At 34.2% G+C, this 20,637-nt stretch overlaps 3 protein-coding genes across 5 annotated transcripts; 2 read left to right on the top strand and 1 right to left on the bottom strand.

Moving 5' to 3' along the window:
* Positions 1 to 2,858: 2,858 nt before the first annotated feature.
* LOC107462421 (EIN3-binding F-box protein 1) lies at positions 2,859 to 6,311 on the top strand. Its single transcript, XM_016081003.2, has 2 exons — positions 2,859 to 3,300; positions 3,687 to 6,311. Exons 1-2 carry the CDS (start codon positions 3,264 to 3,266, stop codon positions 5,570 to 5,572), a joined length of 1,923 nt encoding a protein of 640 aa, XP_015936489.1. The 5' UTR covers positions 2,859 to 3,263; the 3' UTR covers positions 5,573 to 6,311.
* Positions 6,312 to 9,019: 2,708 nt separating this feature from the next.
* LOC127742392 (EPIDERMAL PATTERNING FACTOR-like protein 8) lies at positions 9,020 to 9,835 on the top strand. 2 transcript variants are annotated; one of them, XM_052254943.1, is made up of 2 exons: positions 9,020 to 9,271; positions 9,363 to 9,835. In XM_052254943.1, the coding sequence occupies exons 1-2, from the start codon at positions 9,181 to 9,183 to the stop codon at positions 9,629 to 9,631; spliced, it is 360 nt and encodes a 119-aa protein (XP_052110903.1). In that variant the 5' UTR covers positions 9,020 to 9,180; the 3' UTR covers positions 9,632 to 9,835. The 2 variants fall into 2 exon arrangements, with proteins under 2 accessions (XP_052110903.1, XP_052110904.1); XM_052254944.1 differs by having other exon boundaries at positions 9,030 to 9,271; positions 9,366 to 9,835.
* A 1,719-nt stretch (positions 9,836 to 11,554) lies between these two features.
* LOC107462405 (CBL-interacting protein kinase 24) lies at positions 11,555 to 16,965 on the bottom strand. 2 transcript variants are annotated; one of them, XM_016080985.3, is made up of 15 exons: positions 16,799 to 16,965; positions 16,418 to 16,630; positions 15,854 to 15,916; positions 15,701 to 15,772; positions 15,459 to 15,566; positions 15,278 to 15,352; positions 15,064 to 15,117; positions 14,702 to 14,827; positions 14,023 to 14,112; positions 13,604 to 13,726; positions 13,163 to 13,282; positions 12,916 to 13,032; positions 12,484 to 12,540; positions 12,320 to 12,394; positions 11,555 to 12,101 (listed from the first exon to the last, which is right to left on the bottom strand). In XM_016080985.3, exons 2-15 carry the CDS (start codon positions 16,580 to 16,582, stop codon positions 12,006 to 12,008), a joined length of 1,341 nt encoding a protein of 446 aa, XP_015936471.1. In that variant the 5' UTR covers positions 16,583 to 16,630; positions 16,799 to 16,965; the 3' UTR covers positions 11,555 to 12,005. The 2 variants fall into 2 exon arrangements, with proteins under 2 accessions (XP_015936471.1, XP_052115637.1); XM_052259677.1 differs by having other exon boundaries at positions 16,418 to 16,620; positions 16,799 to 16,961.
* Positions 16,966 to 20,637: the final 3,672 nt, after the last annotated feature.

Genomic DNA, 20,637 nt, shown 5'->3' with positions numbered 1-20,637 from the left:
GAGAGGTCGGGAACTACCTAACTCGGAACGGAGAAGGCTTGGATCTCCCAACATTTTCTTCGTGTCCAAGTGAGGTGCCCGACCCCATAAACTGCTCACCACACCCACAAAGGCCTGCTCCACCTCATCTAGACTCTCAAAAGTATACTTAGCAGACACTATATTCTCCTGCCAACAAAGAGGAAAAGAAGGCTCCCCACTCTCATCTAGAAAGAAAGGTCGGACGTCTCCAACAGCCCGGACCTTGAAATAAAAGTTCTTAAAATCATGAAAGGACTCATCATACAGGGTACAAAACTTCCTTCCCTGGTTAGCCCTAAAAGAAACCCAAGATACCTTCCCTCCACCCAACCCCGGCTTCGTCAACACAAACAAATAGGAAAAAAGAGAAATAGAGGGAGCGACGCCCAAAAACTGACACAAAAGTTGAAACAGCTTTAAAAACGCCCAAGAATTCGGATGGAGCTGCGTAGGGGCGAGGTTACAAGACCACAACACCTCGGACTCCAGGTCGGTAAAAGGAAGTCGGACATTCAGCTTAGAGAAGAAACAGTCATAAGCATAAAAGAAGAGCTTCTCGGAACTATCTAAAGGCGGAAAGCACACTCTCTCCTCAGAATCCGGGGCTACTAATTCATAATCCCTCTCAGACTCTCTATCTTCACATATGCTACATTGCCTACGGAACCTAGCTAAATACTCAGAATCTACCACAGAAGGGACTCTTAGAGGAAGAGGGTCTACCCAACCAAGACCACATGGAATCTTAGTCGACATCGCTTGAAGAACCTTTCGAGACATAAAATTCTTACCTACAAAGAAGAATGCAACAGCAAGCAAAAATCACATAAAGAAGACAGCGAAAACCCAGTCAGCCAAGCAAGAAACAAAACCCCACGAAGAAAATGCGGCAACCCGGAACAAAAAAATACCAGAGAACAAAAAGAGCCCCCCCCATATACAAACAACAAGCAATGGCGGCGCCTCTTTTCGGGGCAACCCAGGCATAAAGAAAAAAAGAAAAAACCACACAAAGAACAGAAGCATATGTGCACAAGAAAAGAGAAACATGGGAACAAACCTGGAAGAAAGAAACGAAGACGGCGAGCTCCGAAGCAAAGGAGAACGAAACGATGGCACAGAGGGAACCCCAGAAAAACACACGGAGAGATTCGGGGAAGCAGAGCAAAGAGAAAGAAGAAATAGTGCTCGAAAAGGGTAAAGGAAAAACAAAAACGCAGAAAAAAGGAGGAAAGGGGCAAATAAATAAAGCCTTCACAGAGCCCGAACGGAAATCGAGGAAAAACGGTAAACATGCAATAAATGCAGGAACGGCCATTTTTGAATTTTGAAAAACTACTATGCCCGAGCTCGACCTCCCAAAAAAAGGACGAACTCGGGCAAGGCACTGTTCATACCCTGACCGAGCTCCTCCAACTCGGCAAATTCATAAAAGGTCCGACCTCGCCCTAAGGCTCGCACCTACAGGTCGGACCTCGGACAAATAAAGCAAGGAAGGCCCATCAAAAGGAACGCAGCCCAAAACCTAAAGGCCGAAAAGGCCTAGAAAAGGCGGTTCCACAAAGATAGAGATAAAACTCCCAAAGATAAGATAAGATAAGAATATCTTATCCAGGGAAGATCACGGCCAACTACTATAAATACACTGGAGCACCCAGGTATGGCATTCATTCCATATTCTACACATATCTGCTTGGACCCATGCTAACTTAAGCATCGGAGTGTCATTGCAGGTACAACCACCAACCACTCTACATATCAAGCTCGGGTCCCTGAACCCCCACCTCGGGTCTTTCCAGACGACCGAGCTACACGTTTCAGGTAACCACCGGAACAAATACTAAAGACTAAATTTTAAATTTTTAAATTTTAAATTATAATAAAATAATAACTAAAATATTTTACTAATATTAATAAAAAAGAGTAAAGTATCGTTTTTGTCCCAACGTTTGGAGTAAGTCTTATTTCTGTCCTTAACGTTTAAATCGTCCTATTTGTATCCCTAACGTTTATAAAAGTGATTCAATGTTATCCTACTATCAATTATACTAACAAATTAGATTATATTTTTCAATTATTCTTACTTAGATATATTCATGGTCAATTAGGTCTCATTAGAATGTGTTCGATTTTAATATTATACCCACTATTTGTGTTTAGATTCAATTATGTCCCTAAAAAAGTGAATTATGTAAATGTTGTAGGAATTAGTTTCAACTTTTGATGAGTTATTTTTTGGAGTGGATTATCGATTTTATCCCAAACATTTGTATTCTACCTTCAAGAAGAGATTTTTAAAATTCAAACTAAAGCGTTCATGATGTGTAATTGACGGCAGAATAACATTGAATCACTTTTACAAACATTAAAAATACAAATAGGACGATTTAAACGTTAGAGATATAAATAAAATTTATCCCAGACATTGAGAACAAAAACGATAATTTACTCTAATAAAAAATGTTGACAGTAATATTTTGAATCAAGACAAGGTAGGAAGTAGGAACATGAAAAGCAAGAGAGAGAGAGTAACGTACAGAGACCAGGATATTGTACTTGGACGTTCATGTATTGGGGTTAGTTACAACTAACAATTCAACTTGTACTTCAAAATCTAGATCCCCTTCAAAGGCAACTTAATCAACCATGCAAACAGTTAAAGTAATTAATAATCATAATAAATAATAATTTTATTATTATTAATTAAGATAAAAATTCAGGTATAATTAATTTTATATAAAATTGATAACAAACCGTTATTAGATAATAATTTAATTAAATTTATTAAATTATTTAATTATTCTTAATTATTAATTTTATATAAAGGGAGGATTCAATGCATTGTTGGAATGGCATAGTTGCATTGCATTCAACCTATGTTTTGTGCGTGTGTTGTGTTTGTTTAATTGTTTCACTCAGTCTTCCCTGTGGACGACACCTATCCTTCCCTCTTTTTTCCAAATATAATAACCTTTTCATAACATTTGCAGCACACACATCTTATATATATATATAACTCATTCCCCCACTTCTCAAAACTCAACCTTTTCTTCATCAAACCATTCCAAATCTTCTTCCTTTTTTGCCCTGCTTCGTGGGGTTCCTCCCTCTCAAATGCTATTGAACCTTCTTCACATTCTCATTCTCATCTGCTTCTTCTTCTTCTGTGTCTTTGCTGCTGCTGTTTCTTCTGATTCTGGGCTGTTTTGCTTTCACTTTCTGCTGCTGTCACTTGGATTCTTATGCTTTTCGACATGCCTACCCTTGTTAATTACAGTGGTACGCCTTCTACTTGGCTTTTCTTCTCTTTTTACTTGCCTTTGATCCATGGTTCAGTTAGTTTCCTAGTTATGATATGCTTGATTCAATCTATAGGTTATTAAGTTTGTGATTGTATAGATAGGAAGAGATCTTTTAGGATGTTGTTGGATGATATACTTAGAATAGAGACAACTTTCCTAAAGCTAGTTGTTGCAATAAGAGAGTTTGGATCTGGTAATAGAGATAGTAATCTCTTATAAAGTATAGTGCTGAAGGCTCAAATATTGTATATATGATAAGAGATTAGATGAACATAAGTTTTGGTTCTAGGATATACTATCCTGTATTGAGTTGGAGCCATTTTTTGTGAGGCTGATTTCAGATTTTTTGAATGGATTTTTCAGGCGATGATGAACTCTATCCTGGGAGTTCCTTTGGTCCCATGGATTTGGGTAGATTGTACACTATCGGTTCCAATGTGGATGTGTACTACCCTCCTAACAAGCGAGCTCGGATCAGTGCCCCCTTTATCTTTAACAACCATGAGCATGAGAAAGATCAAAAGCCTAGTGTTGACACCCTTCCTGATGAGTGTCTCTTCGAGATATTCAGACGGCTCCCTAGTGCCAAAGAGAGAAGCTCATGTGCTTGTGTTTCTAAAAAATGGCTTATGCTTATGAGCAGTATCTGCAAGGCCGAAATCGAGAGGCCTGCTTCTTCAGATGTTGAAATGGTCTCTTCAGATGAGGATCAAGATGGGTACCTTACAAGGTGTTTGGAAGGGAAGAAAGCTACTGATGCAAGGCTTGCTGCAATTGCTGTTGGGACTAGTGGCCGTGGGGGACTTGGGAAGCTCTCTATTAGGGGAAGCAACTCGGTGCGTGGTGTCACGAATCTTGGCCTCTTCGCAGTTGCTCACGGTTGCCCTTCTCTAAGATCACTTTCTCTGTGGAATGTATCATCTGTTGGTGATGAAGGTCTAGCTGAAATAGCAAAGGGATGCCATCTATTAGAGAAGCTTGACTTGTGCTTATCTTCCTCAATCAGCAACAAGGGTTTGATTGCAATAGCTGAAGGATGCCCCAACTTGACAACCTTAAACATTGAATCTTGCTCGAAGATTGGTAATGAAGGCTTGCAAGCAATTGCAAGGTGTTGCCCCAAGTTACAGTCAATCTCTATTAAGGATTGTCCTCTTGTTGGGGATCATGGAGTATCTAGTCTGTTATCATCGGCTTCTGAGCTATCAAGGGTAAAACTTCAGGCCTTGAACATCACCGATTTTTCTCTGGCTGTTGTTGGACATTATGGAAAGGCAATCACAAATTTGGTTCTATGTGGTCTCCGAAATATCAGTGAAAGGGGCTTTTGGGTCATGGGTGTTGCTCAAGGTCTGCAGAAGTTGGTTTCATTAACCATCACTTCTTGCCGAGGGGTAACCGATGCAAGCATCGAAGCTTTGGGCAAGGGTTGTTCCAATTTGAAACAGATGTGCCTTCGCAAGTGTTGCTTTGTATCTGACAGTGGACTTATAGCATTCGGCAAGGCTGCAGGGTCTCTTGAGAGCTTGCAGTTAGAGGAGTGTAACCGGGTTACCCAGTCTGGGATCATTGGTGCCCTTTCAAACATCAAACCAAAGTTGAAATCTCTCACCCTTGTGAAGTGCATGGGAATCAAGGATATTGATGTGGAAGTATCCATGCTATCTCCTTGCAAGTCTCTTCGGTCGTTAACTATTCAAAACTGCCCCGGTTTCAGTAGTGCTAGCCTCGCCATGGTTGGAAAATTGTGTCCCCAAATTCAGCATGTTGATCTAACTGGACTTTATGGCATAACAGATGCTGGCCTTCTCCCTCTATTGGAGAACTGCGAGGCAGGACTAGTCAAGGTGAACCTTACCGGCTGCTGGAACTTGACAGATAGCATTGTTTCAGCCTTGGCTAAGCTACATGGTGGAACCCTTGAGTTATTAAATCTCGATGGATGCTGGAAAATCACCGATGCAAGCTTGGTTGCGATTGCAGACAACTGCCTGTTGCTCAACGACCTAGACGTGTCGAAGTGTGCCATCACTGACGCAGGTGTATCCATTCTATCTCATGCCACGCAGCTTAGTTTACAAATTCTTTCTTTGTCTGGCTGTTCTGATGTGTCAAACAAGAGTGTGCCTTTCCTGAAAAAGTTGGGCCAAACCTTGTTGGGTTTGAATCTTCAACACTGCAGTTCAATTGGCAGCAGCACAATTGATTTGCTAGTGGAGAATCTGTGGAGATGTGATATTCTGTCTTAATCAATCATAATAGAAGTATATAAACTCAGGAAAGGAACTAGAGTTGAAGAAAATGGAACTGGAAATTGGAGGACTCTACACTACACTACACTACACTACATGATGATGCATTGAGCTATATAATAAAGAACTCAACAAGGGGTAACATTCAGCATACTTTTTGGGCTGATATGCACCTATCAATGGTGGATTGGTGGTGGTTTGTTGGCTTAGTTGTTTTCCGGGAACTTTGGCATGTACCTTACACAACCCCTTTTTTTGCAAGCATGATTCACACATAAATATGCTTGTTACAACCCTTTTTTGGCCTCGGCTAAGTGCAGGCCACTCACTTTTACTGCTATGTTCCCCTGAGAATACAGTTACTAAGTCTTTTTGGTTAATGGTTTCCACTGCTTGATGGTGCATTGCTTATAGTCCCTCGGGATGTTATGTACCTTGTGTTTGAGCTTCTGTCGCACATTACTATGATGTTGGCTAGACTTAAGCTTTGTTTCTTTTTGTCTTGTCGCTCTGGTTGTTTAGTTCAATCCTAAGGGTAGATGTCTCATATTCAAGGGCTTTGGTGTGACAGGGCATTCATTTGTTCTGCCACAACAATCCAAGTTTTGGGTTGTTTTTTTCTTGTTCTTTTTATAGTCCAGTCCTTGTTCTTGTAGGCTTCTCTTGCTTATGAATTGTACTCAGCAAACTACTTGGTTTATCTTTCATAATAATGCAATCTCCGGTTTCCAGGATATATATATGATTATTGTATATTCTATACCTTTGTGTTATAATTGTGAGTTATATCCCACATTTGGAACTGGATTTGGAGGAAAGTTTAATTTCATTTCAGGATTAAAGCACTGCATTCAATTCTCTAGTTAAGAAATATATATTTCTTTCATTTCATGGGAGGAGTCTTGTTTCCAAAGAAGTTATATGAATGGACAGATATGTGGTAAACGTGTCAATTTGGTATTGGTTTGGAAAAGGACATATTATATTTTACCCTTTACCTCCAAGGTTTGATTTTTTCTTACAACTAGGAGTGTACATTTGTTGAGGTTAGCTGAATTCACCTTCATGAGTTACCATGACAGCATTGTTGCCCCAATGTTATGGTGTCATGGATGCCCAGGTGTTCAGACTAGGGGAGAATGAGCATAAAAAGAACAAGTCTGGTGCACAAGCATTTCGCGTCAATGCAGTTTAAAACCTTTTATCATCCAAGACTAAAACCTCAGTAATTCAGTTTTAAAGGATGTGTTAAAGCAAAGATAGTATAGAAAAGTACTTTGAGCTGTGTACATACTCAAAGAGATGAAAGAGTAGAAGTTAAAAATATATCTGAATTTGGTTGAGACATATTAGTTTGGACAAAAATAAGAGGACAAAAGTTGCACAAATCATACAGGAAGAGGAGGATGATGGTGCTGTGCAATGAGAGCCAAGTGCCACCACAAAATGATTGTACAACAACAACAACAACAACAGCTTTCTTCTTGATGTAAGATAAGATATCTATAATAGCAAGATTTCCAAGGGGTAGTGATTCTTCTGTGAGAAAATCTGTCTGGTTGGAAAAAAAGGATATTTTGTATAGTTGGTGCATTGTTTATATATATTTATATATATAGTCTTTTCTTAGAGTGACCACTTTGTCCTACTCTTAAAAGGCAAGCACCAAGCATAACGGGCGGGACCTGCTGCCAACCACAATGGACCCTTTTTCAGAATCACAATTCACACAACCATTGAATTGAACCATTACTGATTACTCTCTCTTTCTCTCTCTGTATGTGCCTTCAGCTACAGCTACCTAATCACTATGCTACTATTATCATCAGGGTTACCCTAAGGAATAACCTTTGCCTTTTGCCATGTGGTTCACCACTGCCATCTTTTTCACTGCTTTACTAAACACTATTAACAAATAATAATGGAGGAGCCTTCTTGTTTTCTTCTCCTTTGACAAGATTTCACAAACTTAATCTGTTATTTATTCATGTGCATATGTATGTATGTAATGTAATTACAACTTGATCAGCATTGAACATGTTTTGTGTATAGTGTAATGTCATGTTCTCTATAGCTAGGTTGAGGTAAGGGTATCCTACAACTAACTAATACTTCTAACCTTGACACAAAGTGGCACACAAAAAACATTGAAAGACACCACCTGTCCTTTAAGTCAGTGGAATCTTTCATCTAATCTTTCAATTCCTCATTGATATACACATATATCTGCCAAGGAAAATTCTTAGGTGGTTGTGGTTCAGTTTGTTATCCAACTTGTGATTTGATAAAATATCATCCATACATACAAAGTTGTTCTACATTGACCCTTGTGTTAAAGATGGAACCAATTAAATTTGAACTGGTATATGATTATATAGTGTGACATAAAACAATCAAAATATATATATTATTATAGCTTGTAAGTTTGTACACTGGCAGGTGGGTGTGTTCTGTTCTTTGTTGCATAATTGTCAGTGGAAGACTCTTAACAGACTCTATTAATAAATGGCGGTTTTCTCTGTGGCCTAATCTATGGGCAAAAAATACAAAATACTAAGAAAATCTCATGGACTTGGGCTATAGTGGCTAATTTTATTTTAATCTAATGAAAATTTTTGTTTCTCTAATAGGAGTTGTTCATCAGAGACAGCCCAAAAATAATCACATTTTAAGTGAATTAATTGTAATGAAAACTTCTGTTTTTTTGTACATGCAACAACCTATTAGTCAGTGACAAATTCTTAAATGGAACTCCAAAAAAAAAAAACTCTGAGACCTGGTTAAGCGAACGAGTCATTTACCACTTGGACTAATCCTTGTTGGTTATGATGGTACAACATTGTTAGGAGTAGTATGTGAAACTTTCTAATTATTAAACGAAGAACTTATATCTATTTTAAGTTCATTTGGTATTTAAATATTTAGAAAAACTATTAAATCAAAAATAGGAAAAGAGAGCCAATGGAGGGGCTACATGAAACCATACAAATAGGAACAAGCATTGGAAGCCTATGAAAACTGGAATTGTAGCTTGATTTGAATGAAGTGGTCCATTTAAGAAAAATCTTGATTGAATTGGCCATAATCTGAATTTGTATTCTTGACTTGCATTTGTTACAAGACTAGAGGGGAAAAAAAATACTGTGAAGTAGTAGAATTTAATAGTGATATATAGTATTATTGAAGAGTATAGCAGAGCCAAATGCAAAATGACCAAAATCTTATAGCCACACCCTTATATGGTGACAAAAGAGAGATGGTATAGTACCTTCAATTATTTCAAAAGTTAGCATAGGGTAGTCAATTCACTCCAGCAAAAGATATGAAAAGAAACTGTGACTTCAGTCATTCACGCTGAATACCTCAAGTCATAGTACCTGTTCCTCTTAAGAAAAAATTAAAAATTAGAAACACCAAAACTCTTCATTCAACAATTGGGACCCCTTAAAATTTGATGAGAGATTCATTGCATCAATGATCAAAAGAAAACCCCTACTACTCATCATCCCTACTTTCCATATCTTTCTCCCTTAAAAAAAAAAAAAGAAAAGAAAACTCTTCACACTTCACACTTTTTCCTTCTTTCTATTATTCCTCCTTAGACTATGGAATCCTCAAAAAAATACCCCAATGGACTAAAATTCTCAGTGACCATGATTCTCATCATTTCTCTAACCTTGTTTCCTTCTAATTCAGGTAAAAACAAAGAAAACCATCATTGTCCAAATACTTTATCTTAGTGTCTCTTGGTCTAACTCATGTTCTTGTTGTGTTTTCTTGGACATAGCAGGGTCACCTTCCAATTCAAATTCAATTTCAAGTTCAAGCAACAACAACAACAACAACAATGGTTTGATGCAAAAGAAGCTGGTATTAGGATCAAGGCCTCCAAGGTGTGTCAACAAATGCTTGAACTGCAGACCTTGCATGGCTGCTCTTGTTATCACTCCTCACCATAGAGATGGCCACATTCACAAGGAAACTGCTCCAAGAGATGAAGGCTATTATCTCTTGTCATGGAAGTGCAAATGTGGTAACAAGTTCTTTGAACCTTAATAAAAAATAAAAAACAAAAAAAACTTTGATGATAAACATTTGGGTGTATACTGTATATAGTGCCTAATTATAGTGGCATACTCAATTATATACTTTGAGCTTGGGGGAAATTTTTAGTGTGCCAGGTGCTTGTTTAGTATTAACCCAAATTCACAACATTCTCTCCTTTCCAAATTAATCAATCAATACCCAACAAACTTGGTTTAGGAGTGTATTATATTACTAATTTAATTTACTATTAGCTTTATTCTTAGTAGTTCCAATTTATTTTTATATGGTAACTGTTAGTATATAGTCTAATCATGATCTTATAGTTAGTTGGTTGGATTATTAATTCCAAGGAAGAAAGAAACATATGCCTGCCATGATCATCATGGATTTTATTTACTATGAGGTAGGCCACATCTTGGTTCTCTGCTTTACTGCTTTGGCTATAAAAGTAACATGGCCACTGGGATAACAACATAGCCTACATTAATTGAGTCAAAAACAAAATTTATTGTGTAAAGCAGTCATGCTTTTCTTTCCCTTAAATCAAGCTCTTTTAAAATAGGAGGGTTGGAAAAATGATAAAATAATAAAAAAATGTTATTCGTACACTAAAATTAACTACTAAAATCAGCCATCAATGTATTTGTGTATAAATACATGTGTGGTTTAATTTATTTTCAATGTGTATTTGTATTTCAACATGTATTTTATACTGGTAGTTGAGTTTGGTAACTGATTCTGGTATACACGTAGCATAATCTTAAATAATATTTTAATTATAATGAGACTCTTAAATAATAAAAATTATAAATTAAAAGTAACTAAAATATTATTTTATTATTTTATCGATCTCTTCACTTTAGTTAATCCTCCCATGCTTAAAAGAATTCTTTTAAATCAAGGAAAATTGACTCTCCCCAACATAGGTTTCTTCCTTTTTATTTTTCGAAATAAAGTAAAATTAGATATACAGATCAACGTGGGTGATACTTTGAGCACAAACTGTTTTCTATTATAAGACTCAAGGTTGAAAGGAAAAGATGAATTTAGGTAGCACTGAACCAACTTGGTGGTGGTGATATTATAGTTTGAGCTTATTTTATTTCTGAACTGAACTTGGAATTATGATCCACGTGTTTGGATTGAGGTGCTTCAGTTATTGATCCTAACTGCCCTGTACGTAACCATTAAATTCACTTAAGACGACATTTCATGTTACGAAAATGACGCAACGGTTATGTACTACGGAGATTACTGTGCATGTTTTCTGACTTTAACGTATCAGAGTTTCAAATGTTCATTTTTCATCTTTAGTGCAAAACTTTTGTCGTTAATTATAAGAGTTAAAAAATTAGTTACTTTATTGATGTGACAATGCAGTGTTGATTATATTAAATTTTGATGTATAAAAATTAAATTCTAATCATAATTTAAGAAAAAAATTTCAAATATTTTTAGAATGTCAAGATTTTAATAGTTTTGGCCATTGATTTTAATTATAAAAATGTATATAATATTATATTAATTGAAATAAATGACTAAAATGATTACAATACTGATATTCCAAAAACATTTTAAAAATTTCTTAATTTATAAATGCTCACAATAATGGTTAGTTCTTCAGTTTTTGTCATCCTCTTTTTGGTCTGAGTTTTCAAATTATAGAATGCCATCTTTTTTTATTTTTTATTTTTTTAAATTTTTTTGTTTTGGTAAACATACAAATCCATCTTTTGAGCTAGACTAGACTGGTCTGATCACTAATAATCTTATACTTTTTATTTTTTTACGAATGGCCCAAACATTATTTTGTCACTTAAAATATCAAAGTAAGGCAAGACCCATGAGGCCAGTGGATAATTGGATATTTTCATGAGGCTCATAAACTCCATATCCGGGTTCGAGTTTCCAGTGGAGAATTAGTGCAATGTGTGAAAAAAAAAATTTTGAAGAACAAATTGAATATCACCAGAATCCAGAAGTTCGACATTTGATATTCTCTGTTGTTCATGTCAATCTCTGGAATCTTCTCGTTCATCTTAAAGATAGACCTCTGGACGGACGCAAAACAACAGGGGGGTTTCATTATTTCTATAGTAAATATATATAAGATCAATTCTCCCAGAACCTGATTGTGTGGGGGTAGCTTCAGTACAGGCTTCTATTTATATCAAACAAAAACCATAAACTCTGATGCAGGGGCTCTCCACTTCTATTTGACAGTGACACCCTTTCTCTCTCAACACATATCATACAAACTGTACATTGCCTTATGATGGCCATGAACATGCCATTTCTCGGTAGATTAATGGAGCACAATCCGCAGCTTTCGGTGTTTTTTTTCTTCTAATTTATCATTACCATCATATTCCCAAGAACTGGATCATACAGTCATTTGTCGAAGCATACCAGAATCTGGGGCTGGCTCCATCGGTCTCCAGATAATGCTTTCTAATTTTCCACAGAGATTCTTGTAAAACTAAAGAAAGTGTAAAATGTTAACTGCCTATTTATATGCACAAACAAATAAATCTTTTTTAAGGAAATAAGTCAAATAACATCCCGATTCTCTTTAATCCAGGATGGCAGGATTCATAAAAAACTTTGAAGCATAACATAATTTCATTCATTGAAGAATGGGGAACTTGTTATTATCTGTTCAATTGTGGTGAACCGTGTACATAGATCTGGACTAACCTTGTGATATTCGAGAGTATCACCAGCTGCCTTTTGAACATCTACCATGAAAAGTGATGGTGCAACCTCAAACACCTTTTTGATAAAAGAAGATTTCAATTATGGTTAGAAACCAAAGTTTTCATATTGAAAATAATAAAATACAGTAAGAAGCAACAAGTTACCTCCAAAACCACTGCAAATTGAGCAACATTATTTGCAGCAACTCCTTCAAGCCTCATCTGTAAGAGCATTATATTAGTAATCAACAGAAAAAAGTGAAAAAGAAAGAAAAGAAAGAAAAGAAAGAAAATAAAGTTCTAACTAGTCTAAGGATTTAACAACCCAACATCATCACTTTTTGAATATGAAACCTTACTTGGGGACTTCCTAATAAAGGACCAAATTTTATTGGAGCAATTATTTTCACTACAAATGAAGTAAGCTAATATGACATAAATAACTTATGAAATTGTTGCCATAGATCACTGTACTCTGCTCTGAATTATGACAAAGATCAAGGTTGGAGCATTACAATACCAATTCTTATCAGCTTCAGCATTTATTTAAAAGTATCCAAAATTTATCAAATGGGAAGTGAACAAGCAGAGTGATACCTTATAGTTACGAGAATGGACCTTAAGACCCATTGACTCTGCAGCAGCTTCAATATATGAAATTATAACCCTTGCTGGTTTACGTGAAACAAAACGGGTTTGCCGCTTCACATAATCCTATTAGGAAAGTAAAAAAAGGAAATATCAGTTTAAGCAATGCAACCGACAACCTTGAAAAACACAGAATCAACAAAAGCCCCAAAAAGGAACCATGAATTTGAGGAAAGAATATGCTTGGATACAATACCTGACGCCTGTCAAATAGCGGTGAAAGATTCAACCCTTGAGATAAGGTAATCATCTCAAATGCATTCATTATCAAAGGACCTCCCTCAGTACTTTCTGACTTCTCAGAAACATATTTGTCCTGTCAAACAGCAAAACTTATGAGCATACCTAGAGTAGTGAATGAGAAGAATGAGAAGAAACAACATGCTACCACTGGATAACGGGTGCAGCAACTTAATTGCTCAAATGAATATCAAGGAACAATAACTACGTAATTATCAGAGATCAAAGGATGTAGCAAAGTTATCATTATACATTTTCTAGTAATCTGGTATCATTATCCTATCATGAATGAACATATTTTCTCCACATCTTCAATCCTTCACAAGTGAATTCACATATCAGATGTTTCTATGCAACAATAACAAATTAAACAACAGTGCCAAAAACAAGAGCAGACCTCAATATCGTCAAAAACTGCCTGAACATCATCCAAATTGACTTCCACATCTTCACTAAGTCTGACCGGAACATAGTTTCTCCTGAACCATGGATCTTTCCTTATTTCTTCAATTTTCATCCGCTGCATTTATCAGAATTATATTAAATGATACATGAAATTCTAAGAAAATATCACCAATCAGGCTTAAAATTTCCATAGGTGCAAATCCTAATGAAAGCATAAAACTATCTTAAGAACTAAATAGATTCAAAGCAATGGCATTTTGATCAAGGTTCTGCTCACAAAATAGCATTGACTAAATGGTAGAAGAAAAGAGATCCATGTGAATTTCAATTCATACATAGCATAACGCACATAGCTTGTAACTGAGCCAATTAATAAATCTAAGTTGAAAATAAATAAACCAATGTACTCACTGTTTTAGGATTAGGATCCAGAATTTTCTGTATCAATGTCTTTGCCCCAGCAGAAAACCAAAATGGACAAACAAACTCTGCAGCATTGATCTACATGTTTAAAAGAAAAAGCAGCAGTTATTACTTATTAATCTATAGCACTACATGCTCCTAAGCGTGTGTGTCTATCAGAACGGGCTCCTCATGATATCCAGACAACAACTAAAAGATCCTTTATTAGATCATAAGCATGCACAGAAGCAGAGTGCATATTGTTCATCCATATTGTACAAGGTACAATACATCATGCAAAAAATTACTTGAGTAAGAATAATACTAAAATGAGAGAGTAAGGTAACCAAAGTTTTTTCCCTTCAATTTCAACCAATTTCTACTATTAAGTAAATTTAGATTAATATTTCATTTAATAGGTGAGAGTTATTATCCATGTTCTTATTATGTTTAGAGACAGAATTTTCTAGCATTATGATTAGTTCAATATTGAAAATTGCAATTGTAAACAAAGCTCCTAGTAGTTTTAAATAATTGTTGACAGTATGCCTTCTGACATTGTTCATTGTTACAACATAGGGTTATCTTTAACTGTTATTTTCCACGACACTCACAACACATTTTGCCTATTCTGACTAGCTCTTTGAGGTCTCTACTTCAATGCTAAAGAGAGGCAGAGGCAGAATACCCTGTTGTACAGTGCAGGAAGGTCAGCCTCCTCAAAAGGAAGATATCCAGCCATCAAAACATACAGAATGACTCCACATGACCAAACATCAGCTGCTGCACCATCATAACCTTGATTGCCTAGCACCTACAAAAGATCACTTCGTAAGAAACTCGAGCACCAAATAAAATATACTCTGAAATATTGAACCAAGCTAAGAATGACTTTGGTCCTAAGGTAATGGGTTTACTAATAACAGCTATTAGGGCATCAAAATATAGACTTATTTTCCCATAACATAACTAAAACCTATACCCCAAGGAAAAGAAGTAAAAGATCGAGATAATATATATAACAGACCAGAACTGCATACTTGACTTTACCTCAGGTGCAACATAATTTGGGGTCCCACACGTCGTGTGGAGAACATCAACACCCTTGAAAAAAAAAATGCAGGAGTCAGATTTGCCATCTCCAAAACATTTTCCAAAGATAAAGCACAATAATATGCCAATACAATAAAATGACTCTGCTCCTTTTTAATGTACGAAAAATCATTTCTTTCATCTCCATTTCACAAATAGAGTACTTTCTTACCTGCTTTGTCAATGCACTCAATCCGAAGTCAGATACTTTCAAGTTTCCGAATGCATCAAGAAGAAGGTTTTCAGGCTATAAATAGAAAGAAAACAACTTCTTCAGGATCAAAACATAATAAGGCCAACAAAAATTACTGCAAGATTATAGTTAACTTCATCTGTAATATATTATCTTTCACCTTCAAGTCTCTGTGGTACACACCCTTCTTGTGACAATGAGCAACAGCATCTATAAGTTGTTGAAAGTAGCGCCTAGAATCATTTTCAGAAAGCTTTCCCTGCTGAGCCTACAGATCCAGAAAGGGGTGTAACCGTACACACATCAAGCACAAAACTTTGCATGTCAAGCTAATTTTCAAGATGAGTATAGCAGAACCGATCTCCAGCATATCCGATAGACAAGTAGCATATAAATTCTTACAATTTTATCATATAATTCCCCTCCCATTACGAACTCAAGAATTATGTAGATCTTGGTCTTGCTGGCCAAAACCTAAAATATAAGAAGCTTTAGAACTATAATAAGATAAAGAAATACAATGAAATTTGTCATGTATTATCATATTATACATACCTCATGCAACCTAACTATATTTGGATGTCTGACAATCTTCATAATGGATATCTCTCTTTTAATCTGTTACACGGTTCAAGTTAGAAAACACATGGCATAAGGGGGGAAAGAATCAAAATAACAATTTAGTAAAACAAGCTACATGATTATTCAGCCAAAAATGAAAAGTCCAGCATACAGATAGAAGAAACAGAATGTCTTTGACTGCATGCAATGTAAATCCCACTGAAAAGCAGCATAATCATGAGAGAACACTTTGCTGGTTTTATGGAGGATAAAAACATCAGCAACACATTTACACACAAGCATTGCAATGCACATCCTCAATTTACTGCCACCTCTTAGCTACACCAAGAGTTTGTAGCAACACTATGTATAATGTTGATTTATGTCACCCTAGAAGCATTGGTAACCCTAAATCATTTAGCTTCATCGGTAACCTGGCTGATATAAACTCAAGCTAAATGAAAAACCAAGCGTGACTTAAAACAAAAGGAATCAAAGGAACAATTAACAATAATTGGCAAGATAAGTAAACAAAGAAGGCTAAAGCGTAAGGTTGACCTGTTCAACCATTCTATGCTTGAGAATGGTGGACTTAGCCATGACCTTAATGGCAACGCTGTCTCCGGTGTCGGTGTTCTTGGCGAATTTGACCTTGGCGAATGTACCTCCGCCGATGGTTCTACCAACCTCATACTTTCCGATCTTATTCCTCACCTTCTTCATCGTTTGGCAACGATCATTCGCATCTCCTCCGTTATCAACTAAATTTCCCTTCCAACAGTAAACAAAAAAATCAATAAGGCGCGAGCATCAGGAACAAGAGTAAGAATCGTGGATTATGAATTGAGAATTGGAAGAAGTTGGATCCTGCAACAATCGGAAGCAAAGGAATTGAAGTGAGAAGAGGAATGTTCTAGAATAAAGAGAGAGGGAGCTTACAGTGCATGTGCGTGATTAAGCTTAACTGCTTAACTACAACGCTAACGGCTAATCTAACGTCTTTCGAATAACGGAAAATTAAAGGTTTAAGACTTTATTATATTGCGAGTCTCCAACAATCTATAAGAAGAAGAAGAAGAAGGAGGAGAAGAAGAAAAAGAAGAGAAGAAGCATAAGCAGCAACAAAACAATTACCGCCACTGCCTCTTTCCTTCTTAATTTATTATTAAGGTCACTAATCGCTTATTACTGTTCACTGCCACATTTGATATTGACTTTCGTGGTTCAGTTTTAAAGATGGATTAATTAACCAACCTTCTTTTTTTTTTCCTTTTTTGATAAGTGCTTTTCTACAATCCTCAAGAGTCAGCGCTTTCTCCATTTCTCTTTCGGTTTAACATATAAATTCTTTAAACTTTTATAGAGCAATTAAGCAGATCTGGTTTTCAAAATGGAGGAGTTTAAAACGCTAAATTTTAAAATACATAAAATAATTTTTAATATTTATTTTTATTAGATAATATAATTTTTTTTATTAATTATTAACGATAACTATTAAAGTAAAAACGTTAACTGTAGGTATGGTCATTAAATGTCCACATATGTTATATGGACAAATAAATTTCTAAGATAAAAATTAAAAATATAAAACAGTTATCGAATAATTTAAAAAATTTCAACACAGTTCTTACAAAATTTTAAAATAATTTTTTCGAATTATTTATATACAATTATTTCTAGTATTCATACCTCGTCCAAAAATATGAGTTTAGCCCAAAAATATATAAAAAGTCCAAAACATATCCACCATGTAACCGACCTCTTAAAAAGGTTGACAAGAACCTCCCCTAATTAGGTCCAACCTGCTCGGGTAGGGTAGGCTACCCGACCCGCTGTGGGTAGGGTAGGGTATAGGTTTACCCTATCCTATTCTACCCTACCCGCACTTCATATATAACACATATTTTATTAAAAAATAGGTATATAGTGAAATAAATGAGAGTTGAACCTACAACCTCCCTTATGTAATAACTTATAATAAGTGATCAACCACTAAATTAGTTAATTAATTTAGCAATTTAAAGCATTAGTTTTTTATTTTTTATGTTATTAATATGTATAAAATTTGAAATGATTGAATTTTATATTTATTTTGAAAAATTTTGATATTTCTACGGATAGGGTAGGGTTTAGAACTTTAGGGTGCGGGTAGGGTTAGGGTTGAGAGATTCTCAACCCGCGAGTAGGGTATGGTAGAGTTTTAATAAAATTTTCAACCCGCGGGTAGGGTTAGGGTAGAGTCCAAACCCTACCCTACCCTACCTATTGCCAGCTCTACCCCTAATACACTGACACTCTCAGGTGTAATTAAGTTTCAATATACTTAAACTTGCTAAGACCCTTGCTGACTTAAGTATCGGAGTGTTTTGCAGGTATCACTCCCATCTTCTCACAAACAACTTGGACGACGGCCATAGAACGTGATCCAAGTCGGAATCTGCTCCATTAAAGATTTGGGCCTCACATACAAACCTAAAGACAACACAATTTCAGGAAACTCTCGAAACATCTAGATTAATAAATTTTAATTTGTAAAATTTTCGATTTATTTATCTCATATTTAATTATATATATATACAAAAAAGTTTTATATATGTTCAAAATAAATTATAAAATAATTTTGAAAAAACCACTATTTTTCAAAAAGATATATAATTTAAAATAAATGAATTCATATTTATTTTTGACTATGTAAGATATTAATTTAATTTGTAAGTACTATATTTTATAATTATTTTTTAATGATAAAAAAAAGAATGAACTAGTATTATTTGAAAAGATAAAAGAACTCCCATTTAACATAAAATTTTTCACATAAATAATTAAAAAATATTTATATACATGTTTATGAAGGTAATATTTTAAAATTTGCGTGCAATACAAATCAAGTCATCTATGAAGTTATTGGTAAGTTTTTGTTAATAATAAGGTCACTGTGAATGATTTATAAAATTTCAATGTGAAGTTCCTAATACTTTGCAACACTTGAAAAAGAAATGTCTTGATAAATCTAAAAAAATTATATTCATATTTCTTATAAAGTTTTGAGATTCAATAGTTGTAATGTTTTACAAAATAAGTTTGCAATTAAAGTTATTTGTGCTACTAAAGTTAACAATTACGCAAAAAAAATTTTTTTTTTCACTTAGGAATATTTTGTAAAGTTTATTTGGTGTCAATATCTTAAAAGATTAAGTATATAAATATGGAGGCCACTCAGATAAAGACACCTAAAACGTCTTTTTTTAAAGATGTTTTCATGTTGTGTTTTAATTGGTTTCTGTATAATTTATTCGGTGTTCTTCATCACATATTATTAAATTCCTCAAAAAAAATTTTTTTCCAAAAATAATAAAAAATATTTAATTTGGACTAAAACAAAAAAGGTAATAGATTAACTATTAGATTTTTTTAAAAGATTATTTACATAAAAAAAATATATCACATTCATCAAAATATATATATATATAACAAGTTCAAGCCTCTTAAAATTTTTATAAATAAAAAAATAATTAATTTATATTCGTATAATATATAAAATAATTACTATATTATTATTATATTATAGATTAAGATTCACTAATTTAAATTTTCTTTGTTTTTTCTAATAAAGTGTTATTAAAAAATTAACATTATAAAAACTAATTTCAACCAATATGATATAATAGGTTATTAAATATATTTAATACAAAACACATTGAATATAAATTTTTATTGAGTTTAAATTTTAAATAATTTTTAATTGAATTTTGAATATTTTTATTTTAAAGAGTTAGAATATTTTAACATCATTTTTTTCGTATCTTTTTAATTGAATCTTTGATTTTTTAAATTATAAACATTATTTATAATTAAGAGTAATGTTTTAACACCACCAATTAGTCACACATATAAAAATACAAGAACAATTCTATTGTCATAATTATAACCTGACTTTATAAGCAATACAATACAATAAAACTATATATAAGTAATATAACTAAATTTTACCTACATCTATAGTCACATTTCATAAATAATATAATTAAATTATATTTATGTTTATAATTAAAATATGAATAAAAATACAAAAAATTATCAGGAAGGTTAATTTTTCTCGCTCATAATTTTTTTATTATTTTTGTTGTGAAAAGTTTAATTATTTTAATAATTAATTATTTTTTAAAAAAGATAATTGAATAACACAAAAAGTCTTATTAAGAGTAATTTATTGGGCAATTTACTTAAATAAATAGAATAGAGAAAACGTTTACCCAAATGTGCAAAACTGATTCTTGTTACCTGTATGTGCAAAAAGCTATTTTTATGTAATCCGTGGCAACCCACCACGGTTTCAAAACGTGCATAAACCGTGGTAGGTCCTAGCGGATTATGGCCAAAAGATATAGAGTGTAAACCGTGGTAGGTCACCACGGTTTACTAAGGAGAGATGGCGTGCATAAACCGTGGAGAGTCACCACGGTTTATGAAGAAACTTGTTTGCACATAAAACCTTGTGGGTCACCACGGTTTATGTGTGGTAAATAATGGCAAACCTTGTTAATTTTATGTCCAATAGAAAATGAATTTATTAGCACAATAAATTTATTAGCAGAATCTTAAATTATGTCTTATCAACAACAGCTTTTTATAATAGAAAGAGTACAATAAAAAAAATCAGATAATACTAAGAAAATGATTTTTATAGTGCTTAAAAAATTGATGTCTATTTACTAAAAAATAAAAAATTAATATTTAATTTAAAATGATGAAATTTAATAAATTTAAAATATTTAAAA

This window comes from Arachis duranensis, chromosome 1 (genome assembly GCF_000817695.3).
Source record: "Arachis duranensis cultivar V14167 chromosome 1, aradu.V14167.gnm2.J7QH, whole genome shotgun sequence".
NCBI classification, from domain to species: domain Eukaryota; kingdom Viridiplantae; phylum Streptophyta; class Magnoliopsida; order Fabales; family Fabaceae; genus Arachis; species Arachis duranensis.
This window is presented reverse-complemented; position numbering and strand designations above follow the sequence as displayed.